The 25,923-nt window shown below is 39.9% G+C and overlaps 1 protein-coding gene across 4 annotated transcripts in view; it reads right to left on the bottom strand.

The window, feature by feature from the left end:
* Positions 1-1,703: 1,703 nt before the first annotated feature.
* Positions 1,704-25,923, bottom strand: part of usp45 (ubiquitin specific peptidase 45) — a 34,799-nt gene continuing 10,579 nt past the window's right edge. For 2 of the 4 annotated variants that reach the window (XM_044208019.1, XM_044208018.1), the window contains exons 6-19: positions 22,871-23,022; positions 21,455-21,550; positions 20,164-20,294; positions 11,830-11,917; positions 9,307-9,388; positions 8,735-8,826; positions 7,959-8,015; positions 7,692-7,823; positions 7,572-7,586; positions 6,637-7,297; positions 5,784-5,881; positions 5,553-5,639; positions 5,126-5,270; positions 1,704-3,910 (exon numbers count right to left, since the gene is read on the bottom strand). In XM_044208019.1, the coding sequence (XP_044063954.1) occupies positions 3,780-3,910; positions 5,126-5,270; positions 5,553-5,639; positions 5,784-5,881; positions 6,637-7,297; positions 7,572-7,586; positions 7,692-7,823; positions 7,959-8,015; positions 8,735-8,826; positions 9,307-9,388; positions 11,830-11,917; positions 20,164-20,294; positions 21,455-21,550; positions 22,871-23,022 (1,967 nt within the window). In that variant the 3' untranslated portion in view covers positions 1,704-3,779. The remainder of the gene's footprint in view (positions 3,911-5,125; positions 5,271-5,552; positions 5,640-5,783; positions 5,882-6,636; positions 7,298-7,571; positions 7,587-7,691; positions 7,824-7,958; positions 8,016-8,734; positions 8,827-9,306; positions 9,389-11,829; positions 11,918-20,163; positions 20,295-21,454; positions 21,551-22,870; positions 23,023-25,923) is intronic. The other 2 variants (XM_044208021.1, XM_044208020.1) reach the window with 2 other exon arrangements.

Here is a 25,923-nt window from a genome sequence, read left to right as displayed (position 1 = left end):
AGAGTAACCCACTGAAGCCAAAACAAACTGTGGATCCCCAACTCAGTTAAGTTAATAAACATACATTTATTTAAGTATATCCACTAAGTATAATATCAGTAGTATAAAGGAACTAAATAATTATACTCCACATGTTTTTTGACAGCTGTAGTTACTTGTTATTTTGCAGATTCAGATTTTAAATACAAAACATGTGATCAGGTTATAAAGTAAGTAAAGTAAAATTCTGAATGCAGGATTTATTTTTTAAATGGTGGCATTGCTACTTTTACCCAAGTAAAAGATCTCAATACTATTGCATAATATCAATGGAAACAGGATCTCTCAGCAAAACACAGTTGCAAGATTACTTAAAACAGCAGAAGCCACCTCGAGACCCTTACCATTTCAGTTTATACAGTGCATGAATTCACATGTTGGATAATAGCAAAGAAAATTGCAATTACTCAAATTACCACAAAGTAATTGCCACACAGTGAACTCGGGGCCATCAGGGCACATGAGGGTCTGGGGTCTCGAGGCAGTTGACCACTTTGCCCGGTTGGTAATCCAGCCATTTCACCTATGTGCTGGTATTTCTAAATGCACAAATATGTCTATATCGGTAGAGGGCAGCATACTCTAAGCATCTGTTGGTCTTTCCTCGATACATTTCAGTGGCAATGTTTAACACAGCAAAATGTTTTATAGCCAAAAATGAAATGTAAACTGCAGTTAGTGATAGTCCAGTATTACAGATTGATTAGTGTGATTTCAGCCTACAGTGTTAAGTGAAGTGCCTGATGTCCAGTTGCTCTGTAGCTCTTACTACATTTGTCTAAAAGATGGCGGACATATATCGAACACATACTCTGTTCAGGAAAGGGTCATGTGCAGGTGTTGTTCAGTGCTCTGTCATGTGCTACATCGGTGTTAATAAGTAGTGGTGACGTATATGCTGTGTGAGGAGCAAAGCCTAAGGCTTGTGCAGTCCAAGTGTGTGAACGTTTGCATGAGGAAATGTGTTGACTGTGTTGTGTATTAATGCAGGGTATGTGTGGCGTGGTGTCAAGCTAGGTGAGACTGACAGTGACAACGGCATGCATGGTGAGAGCAGGAAAATTTAACCTCCACTGCTGGTTGATAGGTGGACAGTAATGAGCATTCCAGCATTAGTTTGTTACCACTGCCTCACGCAGGGGGGGAGGGGTGCCTTTCATTAAATGAGATTAAATCACATCTAATGCTTCAGCAGCATATCCCCGAGCCAAAAGCCACCCCCTCCCGCTTTAAAAATAGACAAATACATTTCAGAGAAGATATGCTCTTTTTGTTGGTGACAACCTGTTTTAATGTTCCAGCAGCATGACTCGGATGTCACAGCGTGTGGGAACGAGAGGACGTGTAAGGCAATGTTTTTGGACGTTGCCCTTTTCTTGATTCCACACCCACCTCCTCTTCACCAGCTCGCGACATGTTCTGAAGCAGTGCTGCTTTGCACCCGTCAGGGCCGATCACCGGCGAAGATGGGTTGAATATGGCACCATGGGATCCACAGTGACAGCCGAGAGCGATGGTGGACAACACCTCGCTTAGAGTAAAAACAGGATGACATCAAGTCCAAAGCAGAAACAACAAAACCTTCTCCCTTGTGATCTCTCTTCTGCTAGTGCTGTTGCACAAGAGAGGCCAACATGTAAAGGAAAGATGAGTCTTGTAGAATATTCAGTTCATAAATAAGATTTATTTTGATACAGTATGTAGTTATACTCATTCCAAATGTTTATAATTTCATAACTGAAATTAAATGATTTTCTGGAAACAATTCTGTCTTGAGGAAAAACCCTGCACGCCTGAAGCACCATGGTTTTGAATTGTTTCTAGTATGTACAACAACATATACTCCGTATTATTTTTGCTTACAGTAAGTTATACTGTACATAAATATGCCACACATATCCCTCTTTGCAATTGACTATGCATATGTTTTTCTTCTGACCATGCACAGGTTTCTTAAACCTGAAGCATAGGCACTGAATTTGTCCTTGTTTCAAAAGAAAATAATAAACCTCTAGATTCTGACACACGTGTTCAACCCTTTCCCTTCTCCTGTTTTGGCAAATGTCCAACACACAAGAAAAATGTTTTCATCTAAAATATTTTCATAGAAAAAGATGAACTGCTCATTTCACATAGACATTTTAAGAATAGGCAATACATTCATTAGAACATTAACCCATGCACAATACAGCAAAGATGTTTTTCTCGTCAGGCTTAAAGCCTTTGAGTTTTTTTTAAATTATATCTATTTTTTGCTCAACCTTACTGATAGTATTAGGGAATTAAAAGTCACAGCGCGGACTCTTCTGAACATCTTAATGGGTTTGTGTGTGCGCCTACACAGTTACAGTAGAGCTGAAATACAATGAAGGCAGACAAGGTGCTTTGTTGGTCTGATAAACGTTGAGTATGTTTGTTTGTGCAACAACACTCGAGAACCATACTGATGACCTCGAGAGAACAAACTCTGTATGACGTAAACTCCTTGAGTGTTTGGTTCTGATTTTCTGCTCTGACTTGCAGTTGCAAAACTCGTCTTTGGCAAATGTAATTCACTGATAGTCTTACATTTATACATTCTGACGTTAAAAAAAGAACAATCCATTTAAAGTAGGCTGTAAAATAAATGTTGTGCTAATTCTTAAAAGGTGCTATGTGTAGCAATTTAAACCAGTATGTCAATGTAAAATACTATAAGCTGTGATAGCTTTGTTATTCTTATTATCATAAATAAATAAATAGGCATAGGCTGAGACAATTTCTAGCCACTATGTATCGCCATTGGTGCTGTATTATTAGTGCTTGAGTTTTTCAAATGTACAACCATATTTCCCATAAACTCTGTCACAAATGATATTGCTACTTGTCATCATACATCATTCTCTTCACTGAAAAGGACAAACATGTCTGAATTCATTTTTTCTCTTGGCATTTCTTGCTATCTATCATCTGCCATTGCCAGAAACAATCAAACACACTTCTCAACAAATCTGAGCCAGTGCCACACAATGAAAAATCTTTTGTGTAGAATGCAGACAGAGAAGCCAATCTTCTTCATGATGGCCTTGAGTGTATACGTTAATTACACTAACTACAATACTAACTCAGATTTAATGTGGCAATGGTTTACTGATGTGCCAATGATACACATAGCACCTTACATCTACATTCTCCCGTCTCTCACTCACTCATTCACTCAAATGTGTGTATGTGCGTGCACACACACACACACACACACACACACACACACACACACACACACACACACTTGACATCAACTAGTCAGTACTGAGCGCAGTTTAGCATGCGGTAATTCTGCTTATTTCCTGTTAGTTTCTATAGCAAACTCCCTCGTGCAGTTAATATCTCAGGCACGTAATCGTGACAGAGATAGATGATAAAGTTAGAACAGCTCAGCTTCAGTAACACTCTTTTCTCCTGACCTCTTTTTAAAGGGTAGGATTCAACAGGAAACATGAATGAAAATCTAGGCTATATCAAAGCAGAAAATAATAACTTTAACATCTAATGTTTATTTTTTATATATCTAAGCGGCAATTTTAACTGAGAAATGACCAAATGGTCATTCCTCTCATGTAAGACAAGTGAGTGTACAGTGAAGTCTTTTCCTTTCCTTCCCTCCACCTACTCACAGATACAGTAAGAGAAGTAGTACAGGCATGTACCAAAAACAATGCAAAGCAAAACAGATCTATGGAGAAATACTTTCACTAGTCACATTACAGCATTTCCTCGTAGAAGAGCAGGTATGCCTGAGAGTTGAGTACCCTTGACTCTGGTACCGTCTGAACGGTGGTGTCACTGATGTACACCCACTGGCCCTGGGAGCTGCTACCGGCATCCCTCGCACCTGAAACAAACACACACACACACAATTAATATCATGGGGCACAGAGACTCATTTGAGAAATAAGTAGCTATCTGGTGTTGTATTTGTCTTGTAGTGGGGATGTCATTAAAAAACAAAACAAGGCGGCAGTCCTTTGGGGTGGTCCTCAATCATTTTCATTGTCTAAGAACAATCTTGTTCAGTGTACAGACATGTGGACAAGCTGTCAGAGGATGACTCCACAGCAACAAAGCTAAAATAATGCGGTCCAACGAAGAAGATGGACCTAACCAAACTAGCATGAAGCATTTGTGTATGCTTCTCAATGTCACAATGGGACCAAAAGTTGTACTAGTTAAATGGGGAAGCCATTGTAGACTTGCCTTAAACTGAGATTCCTCTACTGGCTGCTGTATGCTGGCACCAAGAAAATCAGTACAAAAAAAGTTTTTTTCTTTCTTCTTCTTTAAAAAAAACAAACAAATTCAGGGTCTCAACATTTAATTTCACTTCCTAGAGCGACACACAAGTGATGTCACTGGCTGTCAGTGTCAGTCGTAAATATCAAACACGTTTAAGTCTTTATGGGAACGACTGGCAGCGACTGGATCTTTACATATCACACACTATGTGATTTTATCTGTCGACTGTCAACACCAACTGACCCATATATATATTTTTGTCTTTGATCTTGATATTATAATAAAACAGTAATTATGCAAATATGTGCATGTCATCCTGGCAGTTCCCCCATCTGGAGACTTAATTAAACGGAGTATATTGCACTTAGTTAACTTGATATTTTCAATTAAATCATCTAAAAAGGTGAATAATTTTTAAACAAAAAGGCAAAAAACTATGGAAAACAGAGCTGTCAGCAGTTATTATAACAACATGTTTGAACCTTGTGTCATCACTGACCAATGACTGTTACAATATGTCAAGTCTTACATTAGCTTGTTAGTAGCAGGACAACTGTTTCCTTGAGTTTTTCAACTATCTTTCAGCACTATTCTGTAAATATTTACACTCTCCTTGAGAAGAAGAGAAAAAGGAAAAGAGAAAACAACATGAATCTATAGAACACAAAGACCCCTATTCATCCTGCCCTTTGTAGAAGACATCTTCAGGGTTACAAGGAGTGAGGCCTTGCTGCAAAATACTGATTGCTTTCATGAACAGCACACAAACACAGATAAAAGGTCTTAAAGGAGCTCAAGAGAACCGAATCCTGACCTGACAGGTTCCTGTGGTACTGTTCTGTTTTCCTCTGGGTAGAGCGCACTTTTACATATGCGGTGTAGTGACCCCCCCGCATTGAGCCACTATGTTCGACAATCCCATAAAGACTGTAGAGGACACGCTCACCAGCTGCCAAGTTCTAGCAAAAACAAATAAGATGATTAGCAAAAAGGGAAACAGAGCTAAAAAAGGAAAGATGCAGAGATAGAGGTCTCCAGGAACAGTGCCAACTAAGGACATTCATTACAAACTTAACTTCTGAAGCAAGGAATAACAGAAACCTTAAGTACGGTAATAGTATAGTAGTGGTAATTGTAAGAAAGAGCTTAAAAACGCCTTTCTCATAAGTTTGATGTAGAAGAGATTAATTCAATTTCAATTACAAAGAAGATTTTTCGACTTCGGATTAGTAGCTTGATACCTTGCAGGACGCCGAGCAGAAAGGAGCCAGATCCAAGATCAGGGGAAAGTCAACATGGCGGTTCACTTTTCGTAAGTTCATCCCTGCCTTAAAATACAAAAACAGAACCGCAGCACATTAACATTTAGGCCTGTAGACCGCAACACAAGCCCCACACCGTCACGGTTTACAACATTTGACTATCTGCGTGATAAAATGGAGGGCAAGAAAAGGCAGCATGTGGCTGCTCACCTGATGGAAGCGTTTAAGATGCAATGTGATGACAGGAGGCAGTGAGGATATTAGCATTTGCTTCCTAGCGCTGGTATAAATCTTCTCCACCTTCTTATCTATGTCAAAAACAAAGAACACACAGAAATGTCAGATTTAACAGTTAAACATTAATTCTGTTTTATTCAAACTAACAGAGTCATGAATCTCTTGGGGGGAAAAAAGTGATTAAGACAAACAGAGAAAATAGCAAATGTTCATTACAGGATCTAAGGAACATCTGGAACCAAGGAGAAACGGACACCTTCAATTAAAAAGGTAGATTGTAGCCCTTCATTTTGACACTAGTAAGAATTTGCTTTTACTCTGATGGGTGCAAACACACATTGCTACTAATGAACTCAACATGGTCAGGTGTGAGTGTCAAGGATTGAGATGATAGTTGTGTATTTAACCATACAATGGCAGAAATATGAGTGTTTGGAATATTGTGAGCACACAGTCAGAGAGGAAACAAGTGAATTACGCTGCAGGGGTGGATTGAGAAATTTCTATGAATGTTTTGATATGTTTTTCCAGAGCAAAAGCTGGTGATTGTTAGATTCTATTGTAACTGGCAAGAATTTAAGCTGCCTATGTCTGCCATGCTCCATGAAGGACGAAACTACAAAACCTTTTACAGCCAACAATCAAGCCTACAGGGGATGAGAGTATGATATACCAAAGAAGGATTTTGGGTGGAGTATCAGTTTAAGGGTTTCCTATAGACAATTTTGTAATGGAACTGCACCATAACAATTATTTGCAGATAGGCAACTTGCAGACTGGTTGCTCATCCTCAAAGCTATTTGTCGTTCCAGATGTTTTGTCTTACCGGCTGAGCTGCTCTTGCGCAGCTGTTTCTGTCTGCGTTCAGTGCAGCTCTCACACAGCAGCTTGTTGTTGCCCATCAGCAGTTCCACAGAGGTGAACTGGTGGAGGCAGGACTGGATGGAGCACTCCTTGGAACTGGGTGTGTAACTGTGGGACAGAACCTGGAAGGCCCCCTGATGGTGTTGATGGTGGAGGTTATCTCGTGACTGCGTTTCTCCCTGCTCCTCTGGAGAACAGTGTGTAGCGGGAGAGTAGTCCCCAGAAGTGAAGCCGAGGTTGACTTTAGACACGGCAGTAACTAGTTGCTCTACAGCGCCACCTTGCCTCGTGGAGGATGATGACGAGGGGGAGGAGGCAGAGACAGGCGTAGGAGATGGAGTGAGGGTGGAAATGGACGATGGGGTGGACATGTGCCCGTGGCTGGAGGAAGAGGTGCGTGGAGCCCACTCGCTCTCTGAGGCCTCACTGTCAGCGTCATTACTGCTGTCCTGAGCACCTGAGTCTCTTTCACTGCCATCTGATAGGCTGCCGGCAGCGGCCATTTTGAAAACTGAGATACCACGTGCTGATCCTCCAGCTATCCCCTCCTCCTCTGGCCGCTCTGCACTGCAGCCTGCTCCCTTTTCCTCCACAGAGCTTGAAGACCTCCTGCTCTGCTGTTTCTGGGGTAAAGAAGAACAGATACATTAGCCCCTTTCAGAGATGCACACTCACAATTTTAAGTGTTGGTGTAGCTACTTTCTGCACAGCTCAAATGTGAATAAAAGCATTCACATTGCCAGTAAAGGCATGCAGAGGATTCCGTCATTCTAGAAGCTGACATGAAATGAATAAAATGTTTACATTTGGCCCAGGCTTTACACATTGCAAACATTTGTGTATGTGAATCAGATTGCAGACAATGGAGAAAAATACAGAAAAAACAAATGAACAAACCTGGCAGATAATATCCTTATGAGAAGCATGAATATAAACAGTAGAGAGAATCACTTTTCAAATGCGCAGGACTCACAAGCAACTTCTTTACCATCACATACTTTACATATGCACACACACCTGTCCGCTCAGCTTCCTGGTGTTTCTGTTGACAGAATGCGCTGCAGAAAGAACCTGGTCACTGTGAGTCACGTGGGTGTCTTGCTCCCGGCTGCCCTTTCCCAGCCTACCAGGGTTGGTTGGTTTTGATATCTGAGCACGACAAATAAAGCATCATCAGTTCTAAGTAAAACCATAAACAATACGGCTGAAAACAAATAAACATGCAAAAACGCAAAACCGATCTTGCCATCTCTCAAATAACTGTGGCACTTTTTTGCAGCTCACCCTCTCCTCTATGATGGGTAAAGAGATATCTATGAAAGCCTCCTTCACTGTGGAGATCTGAAAGAGAAATCACACGTAAGTCAGTGTCAGCATATATATTCATCACCTTTGTTAATAATCAAAATCATACCCAGTTGTTAACAATAAACTTCTGCTGCAGATTTCCAACAAGTCTGATAGGAGATCTAGGAAGCAGCTGTTGCCCTGCTTTTTCCTCTCCAGCTCCACACCTGGTGCTCTCTACCTTCAAGGATATTCTTTAGTTTTCATAGTGGCTGCTGCTTTGTTAACAACTCTGAGCTCCCACATTTTATTGTAAATGCCTGCTGTTTGAGCTGGTCCTTTAAGTGCTTTTGTTTTTTTTCCCTTTCCTGTTGACTTCTGTTTCCTCTGACTTATTTACAGTACATCATCATCTTTTGGTTGTGGGTATCAAAGTCAAAAATGTCCCCTGGATGTAACAGCTAGAAGAGAAATGGCAAGTTAATGTTGGTTATCTTCAATTCAGGTCAGTGACAAATATCTGCCAATTTATGTGCTTCCTGCAGCAATTGTTTAAAGCAGAAGCAAAATAAAATAAAATATTAAGAAAGGTGGGGTTTAACTGGGTTACACATTGATTCAGAGGCAACTACTGTCTAAATATAAGGTTGGCTGAAGAGACTGTGAACTTGTTGACCCTATTGTGCTTCATATGTGTTCCACATTGCGCTATGCCTGATTGCTTCACACTGACTATTCAAATTCTTTGCTATAGTTCATCCACATACACTTACATGCTCACACTCTTCACACATAATTGTGTTGGTCAGCTCGCCTACAAAGATGCGGTCGACGAAGTTCATCTTCACACCCTCCTTCCCATAAGCTGGTGGGAAAGAGAGACATAGTTTTCACTTGATTACATAGGTGAATAATATAATGAATAATCTGTCAATTCACTCCACTAAACCATTCTGGTCACTATTATATCTCCAACAAAGGCTAAGAACTAATTGTATTAACCAAGCTTCTTGGACTAAAAGGTAAAGATGTAGGATTACTTTTTTAAATTAAGATGACATTAAAGGTCTAATTCTTAAGTGTAAAAGGTGAAACACAGGCCATTAAATCAAGAGATAGAGTCATCAATTTTAACAAGCTGGGCAGTTCGCCGGTATATAATTGATTTTGTTGATAATATGAATACAAATTTGCAGGTAATACCTATCTACCAAAGACTATAATGTTCTCTGTCTTCCATCAAACCACCCTTTGCCTGATTAATAACTGAGCTGTATTTCCATTAACTGCCACAAGGTGGGACTATTGATCTTGGCCATCTATCTACTGCAGCAAGCATATGAACCTTTGACTTGGCGTTTGGTCTCCTCATCTGCTGTCTTCTCTGTGGGATTGTTGAAAGCCTTCAGAATTCCCGCTTTCACCCTCTGGAAACAACAAACACAAAATAATACAACAATGCAGATTTAAAGTGATATTTCTAGATGCAAAATAAATACATACATTCAAATAAAATTGGATTTTTTTTCTTGAATTCTCTCCATTACATCCATTAGTGAAATATCAAAATCCAGCCTACAGCTCAGTTTGACAGGTATACTTATTATAAGCATCATTAGTGTAAAATAATTATTGTGCTTGTCTAAAAACATTAACATGTAAATCTCTTTAATTAGCTGTGCATGTTTGTGTGTGTGTATAAGTTCTTCACGGGGGCCTCTTATTGAAGGTGACATGGTCAGTGAGTGTGTTGGTGAGATAGCTGTGAAGAGGCACAGCCACAGTAAAGAACCAATCAATAGATAATTGGCCGTGGTCTATGTCTGCGGTCGAGACCAGTCAGCCCCCTCTGTCCCGGGACCCACGCACTGGACTGGCTATTTAGGTCAAAAAGTCCTGTTAATCCCAGCCTGGCCAGCCTGCACCCCACTCAGTCAGTACAGTCAAACCAGGCCTAGGCTTTCCTACTAATTAATTACCAGTAACCCCCATCCTCCCTCTCTCCCTCCCCAGTGTAACAGCGTGCACTGTCCCACACAGGATGGGCTGTGGGGAGGGGGGTCTTCGGGGGGTGGAGAAGGTTGCTGGTACAAGGGTGCAGGGGTGGAAACTAAAACGAAGACAGGGCGAAGAAGGACAGTCCATGCCCTGAGAGAGTAATACCTACCATCTCAGCTAATTGGTGATAATTGAGTGGGGCCAAATTAGCATATTTAGATCATAGATACTAATGGCCAATCAACACAAACACTTAGGGCCTCTAAAAGGTTAGTGACACCCACTGCAAAAATACCAGTTTCCCTCTCTGTGACACACACATACAAACACACACACACTCTCTCTCACAGGACAGTGTGTGTGTATATTATCTGAACGGTATTTCAAACGGTTACTCAAATATGCCTATTCAAGATTTATGGGGTTTTTTTTTTTAGACTCACTAGGTATGGATTAATGGAAAGGAATGTTTGTGTCATGTTTGTCCTGTGTTTGCAGAAGCTATATTAATAAGACTTCTAAAACACATTTAATCTTTATTAGAAAAATTAGCAACTGGTTTAATGTTTTTTCAAAGATTATTCAATAATGTAGGCTGAAATGCCACTGTATCTCTGAATGTGCTTGGCTGTAAATGAGTTTCTGAGTGAATGAATAGAGGAGGCTGTACCCCCTCCCTCTTTACCTCCTTGATTGGATTGGGAGATGGGCTGATGAGTGAGTGTGTGTGTGTGTGTGTAGGAGGGGGGCGTGGGTGACCCTCAAGCACAATGGGACAGCCCTGGAGCTCATTCAGCAGCTGTGGGTTTCCCAAGATCACACAATGATGCCGGTCGTGCCACTTGCAAGTCCCCTAAGTGGCACAACTGTCAGTGTTCACAAGTTTGAATGGGAACAGGGGGAGCCCAGCCAGCGGCCCCTCCTGGGTCTGGGGCTGACCACTAAACACACCCGCTAACTTCTCCTCCTTGGTTCACGTAGCCACTGGTGGGGCCACAGGGTGCAGCTCAGCCCTGCAAAGGGCTGCTGTGAGGTCTCCTAATTGCCCTGGGGAGGGTTGGGGGCGAGGGGGTTCTCTGTACTTGCCAAAAACATGGCACCATAAGGTAAACACACAAAAACTGGTTAACCAAGCAGAAGATATTGGGAAGATATTGGGTTGTGTGAGAGCACACGGCCATCCACAAACACACAGCTGAATGTCTTACATTATGACTACACTAGTCTAGGATGGACTTTAATTGACAATAAGTCTGAATCTTTACTGAACTACTGCATAAAATATATTCTGCAGGGTTGAAAATGAGAGTGACAAAAATTACTTCACACTTCATGCACTTCATGTGCTGAGATTAATGCAGTGCTTTTAAATAAATGCTAATGTCAGCATGCTAAAATGTTCACAGCGACAATGCCAACATGGTAATGTTTAGCAGGTATAATGTTTACCATGTTCACCATCTTAGCTTAGTGTGTTAGCGTGCTAAAATTAGCTAATTAGCACAAAACACAAAGTAGGGGATGATGGGTTTATTTTAGCATTAGCGTGTCTGAAAAATGAAAGCCAGGTAAAAATCCCTGGATTGAGTTTTGTTATAACCTGACTAAGCATGTACATACTGTGTCCTTACTTTTTGCACATCTTCTACTAACTGTTCAAAATGCGTTTGTAAAAAAAAAAAACCCTCAAATACCAGAAGATTTGAAAGGACCTTTTGTTACGAAAAGTAAAACTTTAGCAAATTTGATAGAACAAGACAAAAGATCCCCACCAAATATATTCTGAACTTGGAAAAATGTGGGTTTAAGCTTTTTAAAGCCATTACAGGTAGTCAAATACAGGTGTATGTGTATACATATATAAGCTCACTTTAGTTTCCTCTACTCGTATAGAGTCCATTAGGTAGTGCAGAAGCTCCTGGCTGTCTTGTTGTTGGTAGCCCTTGAAGCGTGGAGCCCTGGAAAAAACAAAATAAAAACACAGATAAAAGTAAAGAACAAGAGACACAATCTTATGAAAAGAAGGTAAAACTAAGCAGAATATGGTTGTGAATGGACTACGATCTATTGACAAGAAAACCTAGAAATCTTTGGCTACAATCGTTTAACAAAGTTATACATTTGTACAATATATGTGATAAGCTAACAATATTAAGGTGGGAGTGAATCTGAATCTGAAAATAAAAAAACTAAATTGTTTGTACACAAAAATCAAAACCACACATTATCAAGTCAAGAGGAAGAAAAACACCACACAACAAGCAATTGAAATCTATATATTTGAAAACTATTATTGGCCCTTTTCAAGGCCTTTTCACTATTGTATCTGTTAAATCCTACCTACATTATATATGAGGTTAGATTACCACCTCATATCAAAACATTAAAACTAAGATTTGAAAGGTTGAAAGTATGTTTTGAAAGTGTAAACTATGAATCCTTCAGTTTCAAAACCAAACATTTCAAAACAAGATTTGAATGTCTGAAATAATTGCTTCAGTCTTACAATGTTCGCAGTGTAATGTTTTCAATGTTACAAATCTGTCTTCAAAGTTTTGAAACTGGCTTTGCAGACATTCAACACAGTCCTTGCAGAGCTTCAACTCGCTTTTTTCAGAGAATCAAATCTGCTTTCAAATTTTCTGGGATTTCTGACAGCATTGTAACAGGGGAATCGATCTGAAACTGAAATAACCAATCACGTGGCTTCTAACAGAACATAAGCCAATCGGCTTTTTTCTGTAGTTACATACTTTAAAATGACTCCACAGATTTTTAATAATTCATGCTGGCAGGAACTCTTAAAAGGGAGACAATCCAATAAAATAAATAGCCAATTTACACCATCTCTATTCATAACTTTAATTGACAGTCAAACCACAGCTCTACCATGCTGGCAGCCAATTTATTGCCTTGACATTTTGCTGAACCTTTTGTTGGTGGATATTCATCCTGGACATTAATGCCAGAGCGGTTAGAGGGGAGGCTCTCCTTGGGTCCGTCCCTTGGCCATCCACGGTGAAGCAGATGTGAGGACAGATGCCAGGGGCAGATGGGCAGCCAAGGCTAGAGCCACTGCAACCTGTTGGGCCGAGCCAGCCACATAACCAGGACAGGTTGGTCCAACAGGCACAACACACACCGAGAGGCCACATCACTGGTTTGAGAAGCCATCAGTCAAATGTTGAGGATGTTAGGATAGGGGGGATTAACTCCTTGAATAGTACTGTGGAGGTCCTTTACTGGTACTTCATGGTGTCAGTGGTCTTCAGGTCATTATGGTCTATGGTATTATTGGATTTCCTGTCACTTTAAAGAGGCAAACGTTCTATCCTCTTTGGTTTGACAAGCTGTTTTTAAAAGGGAATTACAGCCACCAATTCTTTGAAACAGCAGATAGCTGGTACCAATCTGATAATGATTTATTAATACTTTTACACAGCATTATATTCACCGCTATTTGTGTTTTATTATTATCCTAGTGTACAAACAATCTGGCCACACTGTTCTGTAACGAATCGTTGATGCCATTCATAATCCTACTCATTGGAAGAACTCAATTCAGATGAATCATCCCTCAGAGACATGCTGATATGTGGCAAGTGGCATCCAAGAATGGATGTTTATGGTTGGGGGAGAGATGGCCAACCACCTGCCCTCAACACAGGTCATAAACAGGAGGTCTGGAGAAGCCTAAAGTCACCCCCCACCCTTACATACAGACACAATCTCTGTCCCTTATGCCCTTTTTGTGCAGACACATGGGGAAGGGTGGGTGGAGGGGTGAGGATGGTAGAGAGCACATATGTCATTTATTCGCCAGCCCTAAAAATGAACAGCATGTCAAGGAATGTCTCCCTCTTGTTCCGCTAACTAGTCTGTCAATCTCCCAAGAGAGAGATACACAGAGAGAAATATAAAGCCAAACAGAGAAGGACATGAGTGAGACAGAAAAAGAGTGAAGAACAGACACAGAGCAGTATAGAGAAAAAATGAAAAGCTTGGTTGGGATCAGTAGGAATGAGGAGGTCTGGAAGCTCATCCCAGTGGAGAGAAGCAGAAGGGCCCTGTAGCGCTGCTCTAAATCTGGCCAATGCAAACAGCTGCGGCGCTAACACAATTAATAGCCGGTTGAGTTAGTACCAGACACAAGGCCACACAAGCCCCCAAACAAACACACGTATAAGCAACACAATGCACCCGCACACAGTTCACATATCAAATTCATCCAGCATTTACTCACACATAGGCATAAAAAATAGAAATATGGCATATTTTACTGTGGATATTTCTGTCTTTTGCTGCAATGTACACATTTTGATTTACAATATATTCATAAAAAAAAAAGTTATATTCGATTGATTTGACTGATTGTACCATTTACCTGTACCAACAATGAAAACTCCTATCTCTTACCTAGGCTACTACATTGTAGGAAATACAATATTAAAGAGTGAGAATACAGACTGCAATACAGAACGACTGAATGGAGGCTCATGCAGAAATTCAAAGACAGTAGATGGCAATGACAATATGCTTATAGTCTATTTTCACCCTGTAGAAAATCAGTCATGCTAATGACTTAATATATTGCTAGGTTACAGATATAAAAGTATAAAACGTGCTAAGTCATAGTTATGCATGTAATATCATGAGATATTGGTATATTTGAATATTTGAATGCTTGTAAGCCAATCACAATGTGAGGTCAAAGTCCACTTTGGTATATAAATACATTCAAATGAACAGTTTTAAAGCACGATCACACATGCACGAATACAGGTGAGTGACCATCGCCTGCTGAGACAAAGGCACACAGTCAACCACACACTTCTTTGCTATTGGTTGAGGCTGCTGAAGCCCGTGCCGTTACTTTTTTTTTTTTTTTTTTAAGCAAAAAGCTTAGTAAAACACAATACACTGTATTGACCTCTGGTCCCAGTGGAAAGGTCTTGAAAACACCTCACATACATTTTTTTTTCTTTTTTAGTTTCCTTTCTTTTAATGCTTGCACACACGTACCTTGCTAGACTGTGGTTGCTATTGATGCCTGGGTCGTTTTTGATTTGTTGCATGTTGCCTTCCTAAAAAGCCAAGTGAAGCATGATATGGTATAGTATGTAGTAGACAATACAATATCATCATTACATACAATATCATCTATCATACTGCAGATCACTGATATTTAGTCATACTGTGCAAAAAATATGATTGTCTTATGTTATTTTATTACATTTTGTTAGGGCAGTCATGTGCCTTTTAGTTCTGCTGGCATATTTTACTGTCGATATTTCTGTCTTTTGCGGCAATGTAAACATTTTGAAGTAAGGATAAGCATCTGCCATCCTTGCCTCCATGTTTCTCTCTAATTACAATACCATAAGGTAAGGTTTTGTAAGATTGAGAGACACTAACAAAATCAATATTAACTTTGGAGATTATTTTTTGATATTAATAAGTTATCTACTGGACAACACTAGCAGTGTCATAATGAACCACTCAGTACCAGCCTTGATTCGTGGTCAGATTCTTTGAAAACAATGTATTTGTTATCAACTTGTGCTCATTTGGACAGGTTTTATTTTTCCTATTTTGGACATAAAGGGGTCATCAACATCTTTATTATTAGGTTTCCTAACATTTACAGGTAGACCAAAGTGAATGGATTTTAATCATCATATTGTAAAGTTAAAATCCCCAGACTGCGGTTCTTGGCTCAGCATATATTTGTATTATTCTTTTAACCAACTATGAATATCTGCTTCTTTTCTTCAACCAGACCACTATGCCAGCCCTGCCTCTGTGTGTGTACTACATGTGTGTCAATGTAGATGTGTGTGTCCTGGATGCCAAATGAATACCATTGTTGTCCTCTGCTATTTCTATCAGGGATGTAAGGCTTCTCATAAAGGCTTATGGACAATATTTGAAAGATGTGGGTATGTAGACATTAATATACAGCACATAGATGGAGAAGAGAGAAAGCATCCTTTTCATTTTTTTGCAATACAAGAAAGTGTCCAGTGCCTGTCCTGAAAATAGAATCAGTCCTTGAAAGAACCAGGTGCAGACGAATGCCTCTGTGTGGCTTTTTTGGCCAGCTTATGCATTAGACATGCATAGAAAGTGCATCCCAATAACTAGTAACATCCTCAATAAATAGTACTTTATAATGCTTTAGATTGACAAAAGCAGTAGACAGGCTGTATGAAAACCACAGTCCCTGAGTGACTTTAGACTCCAGGTGCCCGGGAGGAAGTAGATAAACATTTAAGTCCATAAATGTTATTTTTCCCTCTCTTGCCACCACTGACTAGCTTTGTAGTGAAACAAGGTTTGGGTACAAGCTGGAACCCTCTCTGGCACCAGACAGAGAGTGTGGTGCTGACCATCCAACCCACATAGTTTGGCACTGGTCCTAGCCCAGACCAGACCTCTTCCGCTGGCAGAGGAGTTCAGAGGCAGACTGTGGGGTACTCAGCTGGTTGAGGTCAAACGCATGTGCACACACGCAAAAAAGAACCACATACACTCACACAAAACTGGGCTCAATAGGGCTCCAGTGTTGCCAGGGTGTACTGGGAAAGAAATTCAGCCCTGGACTTATCCACTGGGACTGGACTGGGCTGGGGGTGGGGTTGATTATATATGTACAGTATATACGACAATCAGTTATGGTTAAGGGGATTGGGGGTGTTTATCACATTTTGTGTCATGTTTTAAGGTAAATACAACTACAGAAAATGTTATTGTTACTTCTTTTATTATATTTCATAGAAAATAAAACAACACTAATTCTAACTTACTGAAAACAAATGGATATGAAAATGAAATGAAAACATAACATTGCCTATATATGAACACTAATGTGTTTTACTCAGGTACTAAGGTATTTTACATATTTTCTAACAAGCCAAATAAGATAAGCAAATAATCATCTTTCAATAAATAAAATTAAACAGCTTTTGTTTGTTTTTGTTGCTTTTTTTGTTGTTTTCATTCGCCTCTTCTAGGCTTTCCAAATGTTATTGGACTGAATGGATCAAATTCTGATAGTTTTCCGAGTCATTTCGTGTGGGTTGTGACGCTCAAAAACAGTTTATCCAACATGCAGTTGTTCAGCCTCTTCTGAAAAAAAAAAAAAAAAAAAAAAAAACTAACCTTGATCCATCCCTTCCCAAAAACTATAGGCCTATATCTAAGCTGCTTTTTATCTCAAAAATATTTGTTGTCCAACAGCTCACTGCCGTCTTGACTGCACACAACATTTTAGATAAATTCAAATCTTCTGTCAGAAGCATTCCACAGCTCTTCTCAGAGTCTCCAATGACATAATGATGTCTTCTGATGTGGGTGAATGCTCTGTTTTGGAGCTGCTCCAGCCTTTTGCAGGTTTTGATACTATAGATTACAGCATCCTGACTGAAAGGCTTACGCAGTGGGTGGGTGTCTCTGGGAGTGCCCTGGACTGGTTATCCTTCTATCTCTTGGATAGGAGTTTTGCCGTGTCGCTCGGTCCCTACATGTCTGAAACTGCTGCTCTTTCCTGTGGTGTGCCTCAGGGCCCTGTATTATTTGCTTTATATGCTTCCCTTAGGTCATATTATTAGAAATTTTAAAAAGGTATCTCTTCTCACAGTTACGCTGATGATATCCAGCTGTATGTCTCTTTTAAGCCTGATGAGACTGACCGTTTTGCACAATTGTCTGACTGCCATTATGGGCAACAACTTTTTATAGCTAAACCCAGATAAGACTGATGTCCTTATTATTACTTCAGATAGCATAGCTTCCAATGGTGCTCAATGTATTGGGTCCCTTTCTTCAGCTGTACATTCTAGTCTTAGAAATCTCTGTGTTATATTTGATCAGGCTATGTATTTCGATCAACATATCAAATACATGTTTTTTCCATTTAAGAAACATTGCCAAACTCAGGTCTGTTGTATCACAACCTGAGCTAGAGATGATCATTCACGCTTTTATATCATTCCGGCTAGACTACTGTAATTCACCTGCCTCAGCAAGTCATCTCTGGACCGTGTACTAATGGGTCCAGCAGGACAACTCACATCACACCTATCTTCTTTACATTGGCTTCCCATCAAGTTCAGGATTCATTTTAAGGTTCTTGTTTTCACATATAGAGCCCTGCATGGTCAGGCACCTGCTCGACCCTTACATCACCAGTAGGTCACTTATGTCTTCTTACCAGGGCTTACTGGTTGTCCCTCACGCTCGACTGAAAACAAAAGGTGATTGTGCCTTTAAAGTGGTGGCTCCAATACTGTGGAACACTCTTCCTATACACTTACGTTCTGCAGTCTCTGTTGAAGCCAAAAGCAACTGAAGACTCATTTATGTAAACTGGCCTTTGTCTTGCCTCATGCTGTCTAGTGCTTTGTTGCTTATGTTTTATTATTTGTTTCCTTTTACTATTTTTATGGTGTTATTTTTAACAATTTTATTTTAGTAAAGCACTTTGTGACCTTGCTCTGTAAAAGGTGCTATATTAAAAGTGGGGTATGTGATTCTAATCTTCTAAAGTGTTTTTGTCAAATTTAGTGAATATCTCCTTACGGTTCGCTAGCTGTCCGAGAGCCCAAGGTGACTTCTCAGTATTGCTCGTTTTGTCAGACAAAATGTCCAACACCAAGGAGATTTAATTTACAATGATATAAAACAGAGAAAAGCAGCAAATCATCACATTTGAAAAGCTGGGACCAGAGAATTAGTGGTATTTTAGCATATAGCAAATTCAAAAAAAGTTTTTGCAAACGAGAAACTCTGTTAGAGAACCACAAAATCCCACACACTGTCAGTCTTGATTTCTTGGTACTTTCACAGTCAAAGCTTTTGATCTGATGCTCTTTTCAAGAAATTAACAAGGTCACACAGAACAAAGCCACCACCACTTTTGAATTTTATCACCCCCATATCTACCTGGAAGCTTGCAGCTCCTATAAAGATGTAAAGCTAAAATTAAATAAAATGAGTTTAAGTGATCAACAGTGTGCGAGATTTTTTGGTTCTTTCACTGTATTTTTCTTATCATCAAAATTATTGCTGATTGATTTTTTTGTCATTCAACTAGTTGATTCAGCTCTGTACCTATGCAACTATGTTTTTAATAAGAAAATGCTCAGAACATTTTAAGAGGGGTGTACTACTGTTTTTGTTTTGAAAGCTCTAACTTCTCCACTTTTTTTTGCTGTTTCTTACCCTTTTGTAGCTTTGAAAACAATGTGAGTGGATATTAGGGCTGCATATTTACATCTACTGTATGGATGTACAAAACAATTACATACTAGCCTCAGTACAAGTTAATTTGTGGTTTAAGTGTACCATATGGGCAATGGGTGCTGAGGCTTAAAGTCATATTCAAATTCATGTCAGTGAAATAGATTAGCCCTTCTTGAAATTAGACACGCATGAATGCATAAAGGTGTGTGCAATGCTTGCTGTCTGAATGCACAATTGCCTGCATGTGTGTTGCAGGCTGAGGTGGTACCAAGTGAGGTGGCAGCTCACACACACACACACACACGCCTTTCTGATGAAAGCTAGGTACCAGAATAACTGTCAAAGCCGCACCAGAGACGTACCCAGTCATCCGACGTCAAATGCCCTGGTCACCCACCTGCACTACTAAACAGTGCAAGACCCCCGCACTCACATACACACACACACAGGGTGGACCCAACCAGCAGGGTACCATGCTCAAACAAGAACCCAGCCAACCAAACATTCACACTGTTCATAAAAGAGAACAAAACAACTGTTCAGTTCACAAATGTAGGGCTTTTTCTGCCTCTCACGCAGCCTGTTAGACCTTGCTCTGGATCAAATATGACACAGGTGGCACAGCAGTGTGGCAAGTAGCAGAAAGAGCTACAAATAGCTAGCTGCTGCTACTTATTTAATAAGGAGCTTAGAGTGCGTGAAAGGCATTCAGCCGGGACCAGGTGCTACCTGGGTCTGGCTGGTTAAAGTGGTCACCACTGCAGTGAGGGGATGAAAGCAGTTGAAAGCTGTGGCTCCTGTGTTGTAAACTGCTGTTGTGATGATGGAGAACTGCAATACTAACAATTACGGCATAGTTTGGCGACTTCACTGACCCCTAGATAAAATTCTTAGAGTCTGAAGACACTATGTTATGATCATTGTGATTTTATGGCAATTGATGTAAAGAGTAGCGCCTTACTTCTGGCAGAGCTGGTTGAAGAGGATCTTGGGATTAAGCGGGCCTTTCCCAGGTTCTTTCATGCTCTGTAGGAAGAGAAACATGGCCGCAGTCAGGGGCTCTGGACTGGGCAGCGTTACTGTCAATGGACTCTAGAATATGAAGAGAAAATAAAACATTTATTTCCAAATTTTAAAAGACATTATGGGCAGAATGAGTAGGATTTGTCGGTTGCCATTTGTAAACACACGATTTAAAGTTGGCCCCTCCTCCTCCTCGCTCAACGAGCGAGAGAGCGAGCAGTGGTGGCCGACTGAGCTAGACAGTAAATGAAAAGTGGGAGCAGTGTTAGGGAGAACAAAGCAGTAAATCAGAGAAATAAAAAGTTATTTTCTGATTGTTTCATGGGAATTACGTACTAAAGAACAAATTTACACGGCCACACAACTATGCGGGAAGAAGCCACATTGGCGGATTTTGTGTGAACATGCAGCCGAAGCAACACTTCATCCAGTCCGCCTCTGCTCTGCCTGTGTGTGTGTGTAGCTCTTTATAGATCCATAGTCTGCATAGCCAGACCTATACAGGCCTATACTGGAGATACATCCATGACACACAGAGAGCAGAGGAGAGAGACGGAGTCAACAATGTAACCTGGTCGCTACATTTTTATAGAGTCCCCTCCTCCTAGCCTGCGTGCTGTTATTGGCTGGAGGCTACACACCACTGCCCAAAGGCGGACGTCCAGAAACGTCCTGAACACAGCAAACTAATAAGAAACTAAGAAAATACAGGCAGAGGGCAGCATCTCTGCAGATACAGACACCGCCACACACTTCTAGTGGGTCATAAGTGATGATTGAGAGGGATTATTTTTGTATGATTCTATACATTTTATTTATTTATTTTTTTTTAGGAAAATCCTACTCATTATGCCTTTAACAAAACAGGATTCGGCTATACTGGTTCAGCTATTATTATTATTATTGTTATGTTATTTACTAAACAAAGTCAGAAGTACAATGAGAAATTTTCTCAAATGTTCATAAAACATGTTTTCAAGTTGCCAAAAATACCGAAGAACAAGCTTTACATATGATCAATTTTCAATTAGCTTATTAAAACTAATTATTTTCAGTTTATTTTCTGAGTCACCTGTCACTGATCGAAAAGATGCAACAGGGAACAATGGGTCAGACAGATACAGCATTAGGACGACCATTTCAAAAGCAAAGTAATTTGTATATCTATTGTTTAGTTTGGAGAAGACTAAGGCTTTAGAAAAGTAGAAGAGATGGACAGCAAACTATACCAAATTGGTCTCGACAGGGGGGCAGATCCTCAGTTTGTACCCTTTCTCCTTCACTTCCTGGATGAGGTCAATGAGCATATGTGTCTGAGACAGGTTCTGTGGGGACAACAGAATTATTTTCATTAACTATTTTAATCCATCCATGCATTGAATGGCAATGGTTATTGTTCAGGTATGACATAAGATCAGCAAATGTTGAATCAGTTGAATCATCAAACTGGTCATATGCACTGATTTAACTATTCATCAAATACCCAACAACAATTTTGTGGACAAGAAACAACAAAGTTACAATCCTTCAAAGATATGAAAATATATCCACACTTAGATTGTGGCAAATCAATGTGGTCAATTAAAATACTCTTGTAAAATATTACGTCCATTTAGTATAATTTAGGAAACTTGTGGTGAGTCCATTATTCTGAAAGAGGTTTTCAAATCTATCTATGATCTGTGAGTTTGAAATGTGGAGAAGATCCTTGGTGAGGGGAAAGCCTGAAGCAGTCATTGTCCCTTCATGTTAGAGAAACATCTTTTCCTTCCCTTTCAAGAGATATTTGTTTTGTCACATCCTGGCAATGAAGACAGTTGCTATGGAAAACACACAATGGAGCTGGCATTGTGAACGCAGACACAGCTCATCCTCCGACAATTATGTGTTTTCACCAGAAAGATTGCAATTTTCAAGGAGACAATGCAAACAGACAGGGAGAGGGAGGAAAAAGCATGTAAAGCGCGCTCACTCAAATTTCAATCAATGAGGAAGGCCCTGAGGGTGATTAACAAAATGGCGGAAAAAAACAGCTTCATTGTTAAAGAGGCATGTCAGTTTGCAGTCACCATGACACGACCAGAGAACGGCTGGGTGGGCTCTATAGCTGTGTTGTATGTCGAGCATGCTCTGCACCAACTCAGTGCCACTTGTATATGAGCAGGTGAATGTGTTGAAGCCGGCACTCATTTACTGCTGCATTGAATATACTTCCAAATGACCTCAAGGCCTAGCCTGTTTACACTCACAGTCTTGTAAGACCGTAATCTGATTTACCATAGGCCAGACTCCTAAGAAGCAGTACTTGAGGAGTGTTTACACATTGTGAAAGCATACATATTCATATTGTTAGAAAGGAAATCTCTGTGAGCAGTGAGAAATCCTCTTTAAAATAATGGGATTGTGCTTTTATAATGACAGATACCTTAAATCACAGACACTTCTACTATTCCCTAAGGTATTTACAGTATTCTGACTAAATAGTGTAACATTACTGCACCATGTTTCATAATGCATGATAAAAATTATCAATATGTTGGTCATTTTTCCTGTCAACATTTTCTAAATGCTTGGTTTGCCCTAACAGTATAGAGACACACCCACAAAACATATTTATGTTTGAACAGACTCATAGTTATACCAACCTGCATAACAGCGTTAAAGAAGCAGGTGTTACCGAGGTTATTTATGCCTTTGACAGGGACCAAGGTGCTGTTGATGGCTGGACTCTTGCCTTTGGGCGGATCAGTATAATCTGATGGTTCTTCTTGCAGCTTAATGATCTTGGGTGATGCTCCTGGAACATAGAAAAACAAAAAACAGGTCAGCGATGCACAGTAGTAGAAACTCAAAAACAATGTACACCAGTAAAATGATTCAAGAGATATAGCACAAGGAAATGGAAATTACAGATACATAATGAGTACATGGTGTGCGGATGTACATTGGAATTGACAAAAGATTCTGTTTTTAAACACTGATTTGGCTTTTACTTTTAGGTTATTTTTGGTACCAAGACTTGGCAGCCAAGTGTAAAGATACAGCTGAGATGGTGGCTGGGTTGGCAACTTGGTTGAGATTGAGGGTGAAAGTCAACCTTGCAGCTGGAAAATTCTGGCCTCCCTTAAATTAGGATTGTGACAGGATATAGAAAAAAATGGGCTTAGTCTAAATGGGCTTAGTCTTGAAGCAAGACTGGGGCTGCGACGGGAGCAGGATGCTGGGAGGGCAGCTGGAAGGAAAGCTGGGTCATTTGGGAAAGCAGATGACAGCTGTAGAAGTTTCCGCTGGTTAGTGAGGGAGGGGTGGGGGCTAGGGTTGGAGAGACGGCTCTCTGGAGCCAGCTGTTACTCCAGATCACCAATGAAAACTAACCTTAAACAGAAACTCAGACACAGATGGTTAGAATCTAACAGTGACATACAGACAGTCTGCTGGGGACAGACTAGAGTAGGTAGTGTAGTTGTGTAGTTATGGCATGCCAGCAGCTAGCAGCGAAGCCAACACCATGATGATTCAATACCACTAACATGTTACTGACACGTTTTAGCTACTTCATGCAAACAATTTGTTGACTTAAAAGGAATGATATATATTCGGCCAAAAGCATTACCTGTCAGCAAGTTTAAAAGGAGATTAAAGCCACAGCTTTGGGTCAAATAGCAACCCTTTGTAGCTACGCTCTCTCTCACTATCCAACAGATATTGGATACTTCACATTTTCCACTGTTTTCACACTGTTACCCAGGTGACATAATGGTCAGGAGAGACAAAAAGTTAGATCAGCTCTGAGCAGTGGTTTACGTGCAACAAGTTATGGATGTTGTCATTAAGGTTTTTGCCACTGAAAAAACAAGTAGTCATTTAATATAGATTATCTGATGACAGAAACTCCTGTTCTAATATTCCCAATGTCTTCGATACTGGAACAGCCTATTCACAAAGCACACTTTTTGTACAAAAGTTAGGAATACAACCACTGATAATATATGTAGAACAAAATATGCAATTTCACTGTAGTGGAAACACTACTACAAATTTCAGGCGTAAAAGTAACAGAGGCATGACAAAATGTGGATAATTTAAAGGTTTCACAAAGTCTTAAAAAGCTTTTAAAGTCACCCATTCTAAGTATCATAATAAATAAATCAATAAATAACAAAAACTTGTCACCACTTTCTATGTAAAATTGGTAGTTACAGTTGGGGAAAAAAATTCTGTGTGAACACACTATAACACTTCAGACAGAATATGAAAGAATGGAGGTGGTACTAATGGATTTAAAGTTATGGGAGAGAGATGATGATCACTTCACTAATTCAACTGGCATTAATCTGGTCAGTGAGTGGAAAAACAAGGGGTGTTCTATCATTACATTAACATAGGCATTAATGAGAAAACAAGTGAAAAGTCCTGAAGCTGTACAGAGTAGACAAGAGGATTTTCTCCCATTCCTGCATAAATTACACATCTTACACTATTTGTGCTGCCTTCATGCTCCAAGAAGCCTGAAGCTGCTGAACACAATCACATTCATACACATACCTCTAAAATACATTTGGTTGCTGTGCCACTAGCTAAATACTGAATGATAGACAAACAGATGGTTAATATTGTAAGCAGTACATTTTTTCTTTCTTTAATAGTTCTGGTAAATGTTCATGATGTTTTAGCCCATTAAATACAATTTTTGTATTATTCCCAATACTGCCAACCATTTTACAAAGTACGTCATGAAGTTTTTAGATCAATTTTTCACCTTGTGGGACATTTTCGTCATGTTGGTGTGATAAAGGTTGCACTGATATTTCAAATTTCAGACTGGGTTCCTATAAAGCAAACTTTTTTAATGCAAGACATGACAACATTCACATTATACTTTGAATGAAATCCATGTTTACATTGCAAATAAATCCCCCCCCCAGGAGTGGTCTCCAAAATCTCAGATGGTGGAGTATCCTTAAATACACTAACAAGAAGAGTTTGCACAACAGTAGCTGCTCCATCACAACTGGATAGCCACATGACATGATTAAAAAAATATTCAAATGGTCCTTTAATATATTACAGAAAATTACAGGTCTAAGGTGGAAAAATATTCTCATGTTGATTAGAATATTGTAAAATTGCAACGATTGATAAAAGTGCTATAATTTTCTAAAAAAAATTCAACACGTTTTCTACTGTATAGTAAATTAAACTACAAGTTCCTTGGTTGTAAGCTGTTAATGAGACATATCAGTGAAAATGGCAAATTCTTACAGGGACTGATGGCAGTACCTTAAGGTCTACAGGCTGTAGAGAACCCAACTAAACAATGGTAAACACAAAAAGAGTTTAGTCTATGAGCACTTCACTCATATAAATCAGTCAAGAGAGCAGGCTGGCAGCAAGGTCACTGGCCTGAACCTGCTTACATCCAAACTATAGAAATTTAATTGAACCATAAACCATCGTATTCATCATAACAACCTATACCGTTACGCTCACCATTCTTCTCCCCAACACACAAATAGCCTTGCCTTTGCACATGTTCAATTCATAGAACCAGTCCTTGCGTACAACACATTTACTGAAAAAGCTATTTAACCTACAGCGGTGGTAAGCCCACTGCTGGCCGCTACCCAGCAAGCTTTTCCTCTGCAAGGCCAAGGACATTAGCAGAAGTGCCCTGGTCACAGTCGCGGGAATGTGAACC

This window comes from Siniperca chuatsi, linkage group LG9 (genome assembly GCF_020085105.1).
Source record: "Siniperca chuatsi isolate FFG_IHB_CAS linkage group LG9, ASM2008510v1, whole genome shotgun sequence".
Classification (NCBI taxonomy): Eukaryota; Metazoa; Chordata; class Actinopteri; order Centrarchiformes; family Sinipercidae; genus Siniperca; species Siniperca chuatsi.
Note: the sequence above shows the minus strand (reverse complement) of the source record. Positions and strands in the feature narration are given on the sequence as shown.